We start from the raw sequence: 11,505 nt of genomic DNA on the forward strand, positions 1-11,505 counted from the left end.
ATTTTTTATGATCTTTTTCACCATTTATCATTTCCACTCAGATGCTTTCAACTTTATACAAAATTAAAGTTTATAGTGAAAATAATTCTGTAAATGGCTTTAAAATGGTTTTATTATTGTATTTAAAAAGTAGCAGTGAGCATGCGCAAAACCACAAGGAGCGCCAAAACACGTATTTTTTTTTATCTTAATGTTTTTTTTTCTAATTAATTTTCTAGTTTCCTGTAAAGACCAGAAGTGCAAACAATGAACAATAATTAACCTGTTTTAAAAATTTAAAGTGTTGTGGATGTAGTGTGGACCGTTAAGTTTTATATTTGGAAGTTCAGGTGGGGTTCACAATTATTAAATGGGCTAATTGTAACAGTTACATGAATGTAATGCAGTTTTTGTAATAGTTTAGTCACAAAAGAACCTGATTGTGCTTGATTTTAATTTTTTTCCCACTTTCATTGAGGCCTATGTTTCAGAAAGTTCGCCCTGGAAATTCCAGGAGCACACAGAGAACGCTTCATTTATTTAAATTATAATTATTTTTTGTTTCTTTTGAGAATATATTTAATATTTTTCTGATATTTTGAATGTTAGTTTCCTTAAATTAACTCTAGAAATGTCTCTTTAAACATGTCCAAATATGTCCAAAGAGACAACAATTATTTTATTTTATCAAACAAACTGCTTCTTCATATTAACGTTAGATTTAAAGCTGTTATAGCGAATCTGCAAACAAGCTAAGTTTGAATGCAAATATGGTCAGAGAACCATAGACATGAATACGTAGACGCCCCATTGGGCCCTGGAGAGCATAATGGCGTTGCCGCCATACTGGATGGGTTCCTCACTCTCCAAACCCAAGTGGAATCAACACAGAGTGAACAACTATGCCCATTTTTTGTGCAGTTTACGGCTGCAACAATGGCATACTATTGAAAATAAATCATGTGGGATTACTATTGACTTTTCTAGCCTACCTGTTGGGATTTTATATTTTACATTTTTTTATTAATTTGTATCTATAGTTTAACTATCATACTATAACATATATCTAATTTTATGACAAAGCATAATAAAATATGTTTTAGTGTGGTAAACACTTTCCTCAGTAGAAATAAATGCACAGGGAGCAAACGGAGACACATCCAAGATGGCGGCCAGCCACTATGGCAGCTCCAATAGGCAGCACTAGTCTACATATATATGTCTGTGCATGGAACACTCACCCCTTCCCACGGGTATTTTCCCCGGAAACCCACATTGCCAGAGGAAACAAGATAGCACACCAGTCGCCATTTTCTAGGTCCAAAGGTTGTCCGTGACTTCAAATTCTGTGTTTCTGAACCGCAAACCTCTTACACCAGTGGTGTTCTGCTGCTAAATGCGCATAATGAGTGTGGGACCCGGGAAAGCGTGGCAGTTTGGCGACATCGACAACCAGATGGCCCAAAAGTTGCTTTTGGTCCAAAACGTGTTATTGGCAGAGGTTTTTAGACAAAGGTGAAAAAAACACTTTATTAATGTTTAAATTTTTTAAATCACCACAATAAATTCATAGCTATACTATGATAGAATGTTGTAAAGAGGCATGAAAAAAATGTTTTAAGCTAATTTGACGATTTTCCCAATTTCCCATTGCAACTACAACTTTACAGTAGGGGTTAAATGAACTAGTCGACTAGTCGACTTCACGGCTCTGTAGTGACTTTTTATGCCTGTCATCGACTAGTCGCTGTCACGTGATAATGACTGACAAGATGCAGTCCTCCAGCAGGTGATGAGCCCCTGCACGTCGGGAGGCAGAGGCGAGGCGCTGTGCCAGAACGTCGGTACTGACACCGGCGGTAAAATGGACATTTAACCAAACTGTGACCTTTTCCCTCTTGCAATTTTACCTTCCCCCTCACCCCCATCCTAATCTTAACACGTTTGCGCATGCAAAGCTCTGATCGTTGACGCGCTCCAGACATCTGCGTCCTGAGCACCGCCAAATCAGGTGTCACCACCTCAAAAACAAATTAAACACGCGATCGTTCATGTCGGCTCATTTCCTTTCCTGTTTTCTGTCTGTTATTTGTGTCTGATGCGTTTCGCTGCTGCGGAGCGAGGCGCATCACCTGTTTTGTCCTCCGGTGACGCACCCCCAAGATTCCACTATCTCCGCTCCGCTCCGGCACGATCTCCGCAGCAAAAACGGTCCCGTTGTAGTCGGCCGGCGAGCAGCGGTACTCCGCTGTTTTTGCGGTCGGTAGATCTTTTAGAACTGCAGTTCAAAGGTAACTCATAAGGTGAATATATATGAACCCAGGTAGCAGTTTTTCTTTAGGACTGAGAGGAGATGCAGGAAGATAAACAGACAGGACAGAAAAATAGTCAAATAAAAACAAGTTAGTTTTTGTACCTGGTGGTTGCAACAAACAGACACCACTGAAGGTAATCAGAAGTGAGGAACAGAAAATGAAATAATTATTTTAATGTTTAGAGCAGCAGGAACTCTGAGAGGCTGCAGGCGCATCAGTTTGCTGCTGCTGCGCAGGGGGAAGTGGGAGAGGGCTGAAGTAGGATGCAGAAACTACCGTTGTTAAAAGAGATGTGTTAACTTAGAAAATGTGGGCGCAATTTTTATTGTCAAAAACTCCAGCGAACCTACTGACCCCCCCCCCCCCCCCCCCCCGCTTCAGGTGAATGACGTCATCAACAACTAGTCGAAGTCGACTCGACTTTCATTCCTTGACTGTCGACTTTAAAACAAATTAAGTCATGCAACCCCTACTTTACAGAATTATTAAAAGTTTTTCAAAAACAGAGTTCTTGACAGGCATGCACTCTGCAGCAGCAGTTTCGACCCAGACTGCTGAATGAAACCAGTTCACTGTTGTGTAGGACCCAGTAAAGCCAGTGGGAGGGCCTCAGAAGAAATAAGCCTGCTCATATGAGGTGAAGTTTGCAGTGTAGACGGGTTTGTGCATGTAGATCAGTGACGAGGCCTCTTTCTCTGGATTGTCAAAGTGATGCAAACTTCTCCTTCCTGAACAAAGTCAAAAAATAAGATCTGTTCATTAAATACATTTAATACATTTATGTTCATAGTCTATTAGTGAAAACAGAATTTGAACTATATGCTGCAATAATCTAATACAGTGTCGGCCGTGATACCTTCGTTGACGAAGAACTCAGCCAGCAGAGAGGATACCTGAACAGCATGAGGGGAGTGAGGAAAGCTGAGCTTTCTGTCCCACTGGAAACGGTTCACCTCCGGGTGCCACTGCACTCCATAGAAGGGATACTTTTTACCTGAGACGACAGAGGAAATACAACACTGAGCCATCACAGGCTTTCCTCCAGAGCAAGGCTTTGCTGTGACACGTTCACACACAAATACCTTCTAATGTGGACACAAAGTGGACTCCGTTTTCAGCTGTGTTTGTGGAGAGCGGTGTGAAAAAGCCGTGCAGCTTCTGGTTTTCCTGGAAGGTCTGCAGGAACATTTAGCATAAGAAAAATAATAATGTTTTATTATTTGTTGTTTCAAATCTTTAGTTCTTATGCAATTTTCTGCTCTTCTCTGGGTAACTAGTAGCCTAGTGAACTAGACCAAATTCTTGCTTTGCAAAGTTTGGTCTAGGAACGCTCCACTGGAACCTCTGCAGCCCCAACAGCATTCTGGCTGGCCAATCACAGCTCTCTAGAGGGGTTTCAAACACATAAAGAGCTGTGGTTCGTCCATAATGGTGGGCCAATCATAGTTCTCTATCTGCTTAGTGAACAAATCACAGAGCTTTATCCGCTTTGTGGGCCAATCAGGGCACTCTATATGCCTGGTGGGTGGGATGATGCAACAGAGTGAAACAAGAAGCCGACAGCCCGTTTGAAACGGCTTTTACATCAATTTTGGACGTTAGAACTTGGGCTTCATTAGAATCAGGAGCAGATAGATGTATTTAAGTGCTTTTTTTTTAGAAAAGATGATGCGTTTTCTCCTTCAACTGCGGACCGCCTCATTTACCGATGGCTGTTGCGGTGAGTATGTCACATTCATTGTCCAGTAGCGTGCGGAGATCATTTAAAAGACAACGGTAGAACCCGCCCCACAACCGAGAGCCGTCAACTAAATAATACATTTATTTAAATTTATTTAAATAAATGTATTATTTAGTCTGGCTTGCCAGGCTAGGTAACTTGTGATTTAGAGGCAATTTTGATCATTTTAAATAAGTGGCCAGAAAAAGTCAACTAGCTCTTAAAGGGATACTATGCAACTTTTTTACATTTTAAAATACTTTTCTTGAGCCAGTACGTGCTAAAATAACTCTTTATAGTGTTAATGAAATGTCAATAAGACCCCCTCTGCCCTCTGTGGTCAGAATACCGCACTTGCAACCGTAGAGTGCCGGTTCAGTCCCTCTTGGACTTATTAAAGTGAAGCTGACATGCCCGACACTGGAGTGCTTCCACCATGTTTTAGATCATGAACACAGCTGATTTGTTTGATTCAGTGATGAACCACTCCTGTAGACACCAATGAAGGCTGAGGAAACATATTAGCAAGATTAAGGTGTTAAAAAGAGGAAAGCACAAGTAAGAGTTTGGCTACGGTGGCACAGGAGTTAAGCGCTCGCCCTGTAATCGAAAGGTTGTACATTCGAGCCCCGCTCAGTCTGTCGTTGTGTCCTTGGGCAAGACACTTAACCCACGTTGCCTGCTGGTGGTGTTCGGAGGGACCGGTGGCGCCAGTGCACAGCAGACTCGCCTCTGTCAGTGTGCCCCAGGGCAGCTGTGGCTACAATGTAGCTCATCACCACCAGGGTGTAAATGGGAGAATAACTGATTGTGTTGTAAAGCGCCTTGGGGGGTTCCAGGACTCTAGAAGGCCATTTTACTTTTGTTTTTACTAACGGACACTAAGGGGCGCTAAAAGCAAGCCAAAATGGCTTGAAACTTTTAGTCAATCAGATTTTATAGTTTTCCAATAATAAAATGTGGAATGATGAAAACTGTCTCATCAAATATTTATAATAAGTTGTTATCTAAAAGACTCAAAACATTTGTTTCACCTTTTGTCAGGAGTAGGGGAAGTTCTGGAGATTTAAACACCTGTTATTTGCACAGTTTGAAACAAAAACATGACTTTATGTTGATTAAGCAGAAATTTTAACATTTGACTGATAACATCCTGCTGCATCAAAACTGGTCAACCTGCTTCTCTGGAAATGTGTTTTTTTTTATATTAACTTCTCATGGAAGTTTCAGTCAAAAACTCAACAATGGAAGTGAAACAGCAGATGGATACCTTCACTTCCAGTCCATAGTTGTGAAAATTTCCAGTCAAAGGTTCTTCTGCCAAGGCCTTTAAGAGCCTTTTAGGAAAGTTCTGGAACATCCTGCTGGTGAGGGCATCTGGAATCAAGTTAATTTAAAATATGTTAAATAGCTTCTTTTTTTCCAGTTATAAACAGCTGAATATGCAGATTATGTTTCTTCCGGATACCAAGTGTCGCAATTCGGTTTACGCAGTTTTCCTGCTTTACGATAAAAAGTCTGTAACTAATGACAATGAAAAGACCACCCAAAGCTTTCACCTGCTGTTAGGTTTAGGGGCAGGGCGACGTTCTCAGCCGTGGTGTTGGTCAGCAGATTTTGCCCAGCCACCAGCACTGTTAGAAGCTGCATGCCCATGCACGTACCCCAGATGGGGAAGAAATCTCCTGCATCGTTGGCCTAGAACAAACACAGTCGATGATTTAACTTCTCTGTGCAAAAATAAATCAAACAGTAAAAGTTTAAAGAGCAAGTCACCCCCAAATCACTTTTTTTTTTGCTGATAAACTTTATAAACAAGTGTCTAATCATGTTACAGACACGTGTAGTCAATAATTTTGCACTTCAGTGCATTTGGTTAAAATTCAAATATTCTGCCTAAAACTGTCAGTGTTGCGCCGTCGTCAGGGAAAAATTCTGCACTGTATTTGAATTTAAATCTGCCACCGCTATTGGCTAAGAGGTATGCTATGATGTCTTCTGGTACATTATGATGTCATAATGCCATTGTGAGCCTATGTGTGTGTGTATTTGTTAGCAGCTCCGCCCTCTCGGTCTGCCGAGCAACAGCATTTGTTGCATTTTTCAAACATGAAGTGGGAGTGAAGTAAGTTTCTTGTAGGGGGTGACTTGCTCTTTAACAACTAAAGGTTATGGAGGAACAGCACAGCACAACTCTAATCAAGCTCATGTCCAGGAGCTGATTGGGTTTTACGCTCCAAAACATTTAGATCTGGACAAAAGGACATACCTCCAGCGCAAGTTTGTAAAAGATCTTCGCCACTCTGGCGAAGTCTGAAGTCTCCAAATCAGCAGCTCCACCAATCAAAAGCAGGCTGAACAAACATAAAACAGAAGATATAATTATTAAATATGCAAATCACCTGCATATTTAAGATCAAATGCACTCACCCATTTATCTTCCAGAAGATGTTTTCATACTCAGCTGTTGTCAGAGTCAGCCTGGTGAAAGGAGCAACAGGATCTTGTTATTATTTAAATATTATTAAAGAGATAAATATCAGAGCAGTTCTTCCCACCTGATGGGCATCACCCTGCTTCCCCCTGACTCTAGGTACGTCACATAGGAGTCAGGTATGTAGGTCCTCCCAAACGGCCTCATGACGTCGTCAGAGACTAGCTGAGTTAAAATACCTGTGTGGTAAAAATAACACAGATAAGGAAGAAGAAAGCAACAGTGACACAGCATTTGCACAGGTTTTGTTTGTTTATAAAGCACCCTTCATACTACAAGTAGCTCAAAAACACAGAAAGGACTCATACCACCTTTGATTTAATCTAGGGATGTTCCGATCACATTTTTTGGCTCCCGATCCGATTCCGAGTCATTTGATTTTGAGTATCTGCCGATACCGAGTCCCGATCCGATACTTCAGCAATACAATAAAATAGCAAGAAAAAAGGGAGACTGCCTCCAAATTGACCTGTTAGGTTTTTATTATTATTATTATTATTATTTATATGACGGCATCCAACATGATACCATAAAAAGTTTTTCTTTGTTTTTCAGCATAGCTTCCAGTGTCGGCTGGCTCCATGTTTTGATCTGCGTTGCCGCGGTGAACTCGGAATATTGAGCTGGATGTTTGCTCTTGAGATGGCGGATCAGGTTCGTGGTGTTAAAAGCAGCTCTGTCTTTTCCACCACGTGAAACACTCGGTTTGCACACGTTGCAAGTGGCTGTTGGACAGCATTCGGTCTCCATTTTAAAATGATTCCAAACCGCTGACATTTTTTTGCTCTCCTGGAGCGAGACGAGCATTAACCTGCTAGCTAACTGCGACCTGAATTCCGCGGTCCACTTTAAAACGTGTGACGTTACGGCTGCTGTATGGTGTTGTCATGTTGTTATTGAGGAAGTGAATTTTGGTACAAAATTAAGCCATTGTTATTCAATTTGAATCTCAAGATTGATTAAAAATGTCATGCTTGTTGTTTTATAAGGTTAAATCCGATCTTTAACATCCGATTCCGATCTTTTAAAAGTCACATGATCGGGCCCGATTTCCGATCACATGATCGGATCCGAGCATCCCTAATTTAATCATCTACTTACAAAAGCCACTATTTGTTATTGTTTAAGGTGGTTTGGATCTCAGGATTTCCGAAGAACTTTCGGCATTTCACTTGTTTTCCTGTGACTTTTAGATGTTTTTTTTTCAAGATCATTTAAAGAAATTACAAGAAAAGTCTAATGTACAGAAGCAAATATCACTGAAAAACGGCTTCACTCACCGATCACAGGTCTGTCATTCAGTGGTTCTTGTTGGATCTTAGCAGGCATGGCTCTGACGCAGCAGCAGCAGAAAAAAACCCGCCACAGATACGCTAAAAATCTCACGCTGGACATGCTCCCAGTCACGATTCAGCAAATCAGCCCTGGAAGGTGGTTTAACGTGACGGTTTCTGACATTAGCCCGCTGTGGACTTAAATAGGCAGTGACAGAGGAGGATATGGTCGGTACAGGGAAGTGAGGAAAGCCCTGGTTTACATGTGATGTCTTGCTGCACATGCCGGTTAGACAAGTGTACTGCTGAGGCATGCATAAAACATCCTGCAGATGGGGTGGACTTTTTGGTGAAATTTTCATCCTCGGGCGTGTGGTAATTAGTGCAGCTTTGTGTGTCTGAAATGAGTTTTGCAACAAACGTAGAGAACATTAGAAAGGAAGGCGGCTGCGGGTTCCCACGGCTCAGAGATTTAAATCAGCGTCCGACACTTTAAAACGTGAAAATGAAAACAGTGGTTCTAGAGGGAAGGAGGCTTGAAACGTGCACTGATCACTGTAAAAACCAGAGAAAATTCCACCTGTGGTGCACGTGCATTTCCACACTTTGCACAAAACCCTGAAGAAAGCAACACCTTCTGAAATGGATAAAGTTCCTATCAGCTTGCATAACCAAAGGGTGCATTTTCTTAATGCAGATGTGCAATTTTAGTGACAGATAAGCACTTTCTTCCCCCTGATAACGCAAAGATTAGCCAGATGCATTAAGGAAGTAAAGAATTTCTGGTTTTGATTAATAGATGGAACACTGCAAATGGCACACATGTTGGCGGTGTTTTAACCAAAATTACAACCCATATAGATCAGGTTACTTTAGTTTTATCGGCATTAAAACAATTAAGGAACTTTATTTTGTAAAATGTAAAATATCAGACTTGATAGATCTGCAGATGCATTTTATTTTAAAAGCTACAAAGTTAATTGGGATTCATAATTTGTAATGAATACATTTAGCAACAACATGAGTGAATATGGTCAACATATTGTAGCTCAGGTTCAGCACTGCATTATTATCCTTTTTAGCTTTATTACCGACAGCTGTTGAAACCACTGAAAGATGAAGTAATGTCACTTTTCAGTTTGCAAACATTTAACCCTAACTGGGAAACCTCATAGTTCTGAGTTTCATAGAGGTGGTTTTATGATTCCCTGCCAAACTCAGATCAATACATGCCCCTGGTGGCTTTAACTGGTACTACAACAAGATGTGTCAGTAGGAAAAAAGATGCAAACAACATTAACAAACAGTAAAACGATTAAAACATTAAATATTCAATCTGATCAAGCACCAACGGGAAGGGCTGGAAGAAGTGGATGATCCACGGGAACCCCACGAAGCACAAAAACAGAACTTTATTTGGTCCTTTCAGGTGAGCTTTAGCCCAAAAGCAATTATTTCCAAACATCCAGAGGGGCAGCGGTCTCCATTATTGGTAAAACATGTTAGATGAGTCAGTTTTTCTCTGGAAAACAAAATAAAAATCCGCTCAGCCAGTGCACGCTCCGGTAGTGAGACATCAAATTGAACTAAATTGCTGTTATTTTGTTGTTTTTACATGCATTTATTTGACATTTGCACCAGTCATTCACAGATTTTTACCACAATTCAGATTTTTTTTCTCCTGGACAGCAAAAGAAATAGTGAACTCTTCAGTCAGTAAGGTGTGCAGCCACATGTTAGCCTCACCCTTGAGTCGGTCTATTTCCTGCCAAATATCTTCACGCACAGCAGCCAACAGCTCTTCCTTTGGTTTCAGACCATCCAGAAACACTAGAAAAAAAGATAAACCAGCCAGTATTATTTGTATTAGTACAGAAATATTAAGATTTTGTGCATTTAAAGGTGCAAAATGTAAGAATATATTGAGAATTTTACAGTGAGAAAATCCCAAATGAGTCCAATATTTCAGTCATTTTGGAAGGAAGGTTATACTGAATCATATTTCACATCCAGCTGGCTGCTGGGATTGTCAAGTTTTTCTGCTTTCAAAACAAAGGACGGAGGGACGTAACTAGGGATGGGTACCTTTGGCATTTGAATAGATTCGATACTAATTCCCGGTACCTAGGAATCGATACCGGTACTTAACGGTACCAATTTTAGATACTTTTGAGTGTTTAATATTTTAATTCTCCTTTATAATTAAATATATATTTTTCTCAATTTATAACTACATTTGATAAATATCACGATAAATAACATACAACTGTTTGTATTTTAACATCATCCTTGCAGTTCTATAAGTTGATAATTAAACTGAAGCAAACATCTTTACTGTGAACTAAATTTACTGTGTATCTTCATTCCTTTTGCCGTCCTTTTTCATTTGATTTTTCCTACTGGGAAGTTAGAATTTCCGAGGAGAAAGCGAACGCACCGTTAGCTGATAACAATGGTGGCAATTGAAGCTAACATATCAAGCTAACATTATCTTTAACAGTTTAGCTGCTGGAGCAGATTAAAACGATGATGCCTCACACTTAGATCGTTGTCGCTGGTTTCATCTTCACCCAATCACCCGTCGCATTTAGTAAAGTGAAGCCAAACTTTAGAGCGTGTTCATGTTCTTCTAGTCGGTAATTCGGAGTTCTGAGGAGAAAGCGAACGCACCATTAGCGGAACGGAAGCTAACAAATCAAGCTAACATTATCTTAAACATTTTATTTACCTACCGGAGCAGATTAAGATGAGGATGTCTCACTTAGATCGTTGTCGCTGGTTTCATCATCACCCAGTTACCCATCACATTTAGTGAAGTGGACCCAAGCTTTAGCGTGCGTTCTTTCTACCATGCTGCTCTGTTTACAACTCGCTCGCAGCGACCGATGACATAACGCTCTTGCGCGTGCGCAGCTGTCTAGGCAAGTTCTTGTTATGAAGGACGGGTACCGAAACGAGGCACCGTTTCAAATGACGTGAATCGGTGCTCAGTCGGTACTATGGAATTCGGTCGGTACCTTAAAAAGTACCGAATTCGGTACCCATCGCTAGACGTAACTACTGTTTACCATCAGTGAGTGTGGGGTTGCCGTGTCTCCTCCGAGCTAATACTGCAGCGCGGCTAGCAAAAAGCTCCATGGTCGTTTAAAGTGGTAGCAGTAACCAATTTTTACCACAGGATGTAATTTTTACTTCATTTCTACATAATGCACCTTTAATGCTTGTATGTGTATAAAAAACATTTATTTATTTTATGTACCAAGTTATAGAACATTTAAAGTCACTCACCAATATCTGATGTGGTCCTCTCCATCTCTTGGAGGTTGATTTGGTAAATTGGCCAAACATATCCATCAAAGTACCCTGGAGGATCGGGAGGTGAGTACTCCCTGGAACTAATAAAAACAGACAAAAAAGTAAATCAATAAATACTGTTTACCACTTCAGTAGCTCACACATAAGGGGCAAAACCCCCTAAGAGGAAATAAGTACCTGCGTCTCCTTTTGCAGACATCATAAGGTATTTCCAAAAGATACCTTTTGTCAAACAGCTCATTTAGAGGCCTGAAGAGATAAAATGTTATTTTTTTGTGTGAAAATACTGAAACGTCAATTTGATAGAGAAAAAAAAATCTGATAGATGCCAACTTTCCAAAAAAAATTACAGAAAAGTGCCCTTTTTATTATCATAAACATACTAGTAGATTATTTAATGATTAGCAA

General features: G+C 40.4%; 2 protein-coding genes across 3 annotated transcripts in view; both read right to left on the reverse strand.

The window, feature by feature from the left end:
- Positions 1 to 2,653: 2,653 nt before the first annotated feature.
- LOC107394140 (gamma-glutamyl hydrolase) lies at positions 2,654 to 8,667 on the reverse strand. The gene is made up of 9 exons (XM_015972920.3): positions 7,789 to 8,667; positions 6,573 to 6,687; positions 6,445 to 6,495; positions 6,284 to 6,368; positions 5,574 to 5,712; positions 5,285 to 5,391; positions 3,377 to 3,470; positions 3,151 to 3,288; positions 2,654 to 3,022 (listed from the first exon to the last, which is right to left on the reverse strand). The coding sequence occupies exons 1-9, from the start codon at positions 7,901 to 7,903 to the stop codon at positions 2,904 to 2,906; spliced, it is 963 nt and encodes a 320-aa protein (XP_015828406.1). The 5' UTR covers positions 7,904 to 8,667; the 3' UTR covers positions 2,654 to 2,903.
- A 53-nt stretch (positions 8,668 to 8,720) lies between these two features.
- Positions 8,721 to 11,505, reverse strand: part of nmrk1 (nicotinamide riboside kinase 1) — a 5,266-nt gene continuing 2,481 nt past the window's right edge. For both annotated transcript variants that reach the window (XM_054731581.2, XM_054731582.2), the window contains 4 exons: positions 11,275 to 11,346; positions 11,071 to 11,177; positions 9,529 to 9,612; positions 8,721 to 9,304 (listed from right to left, as the gene is read on the reverse strand). In XM_054731581.2, the coding sequence (XP_054587556.2) occupies positions 9,294 to 9,304; positions 9,529 to 9,612; positions 11,071 to 11,177; positions 11,275 to 11,346 (274 nt within the window). In that variant the 3' untranslated portion in view covers positions 8,721 to 9,293. The remainder of the gene's footprint in view (positions 9,305 to 9,528; positions 9,613 to 11,070; positions 11,178 to 11,274; positions 11,347 to 11,505) is intronic.

The sequence above is a fragment of the Nothobranchius furzeri genome, chromosome 17, assembly GCF_043380555.1.
Source record: "Nothobranchius furzeri strain GRZ-AD chromosome 17, NfurGRZ-RIMD1, whole genome shotgun sequence".
Lineage (NCBI taxonomy): Eukaryota > Metazoa > Chordata > Actinopteri > Cyprinodontiformes > Nothobranchiidae > Nothobranchius > Nothobranchius furzeri.

Bases quoted from the DNA above. Each gene is read 5' to 3' on its own strand.
- LOC107394140 (XM_015972920.3), bottom strand. From the start codon at position 7,903: ATGTCCAGCGTGAGATTTTTAGCGTATCTGTGGCGGGTTTTTTTCTGC. The intron at 6,369-6,444 runs GTGAGTGCATTT...ATGTTTGTTCAG, and splicing joins ATCTTCTGGAAGATAAATGG to CCTGCTTTTGATTGGTGGAG. The intron at 3,471-5,284 runs GTATCCATCTGC...ATGTTCCTGCAG, and splicing joins ACTATGGACTGGAAGTGAAG to ACCTTCCAGGAAAACCAGAA.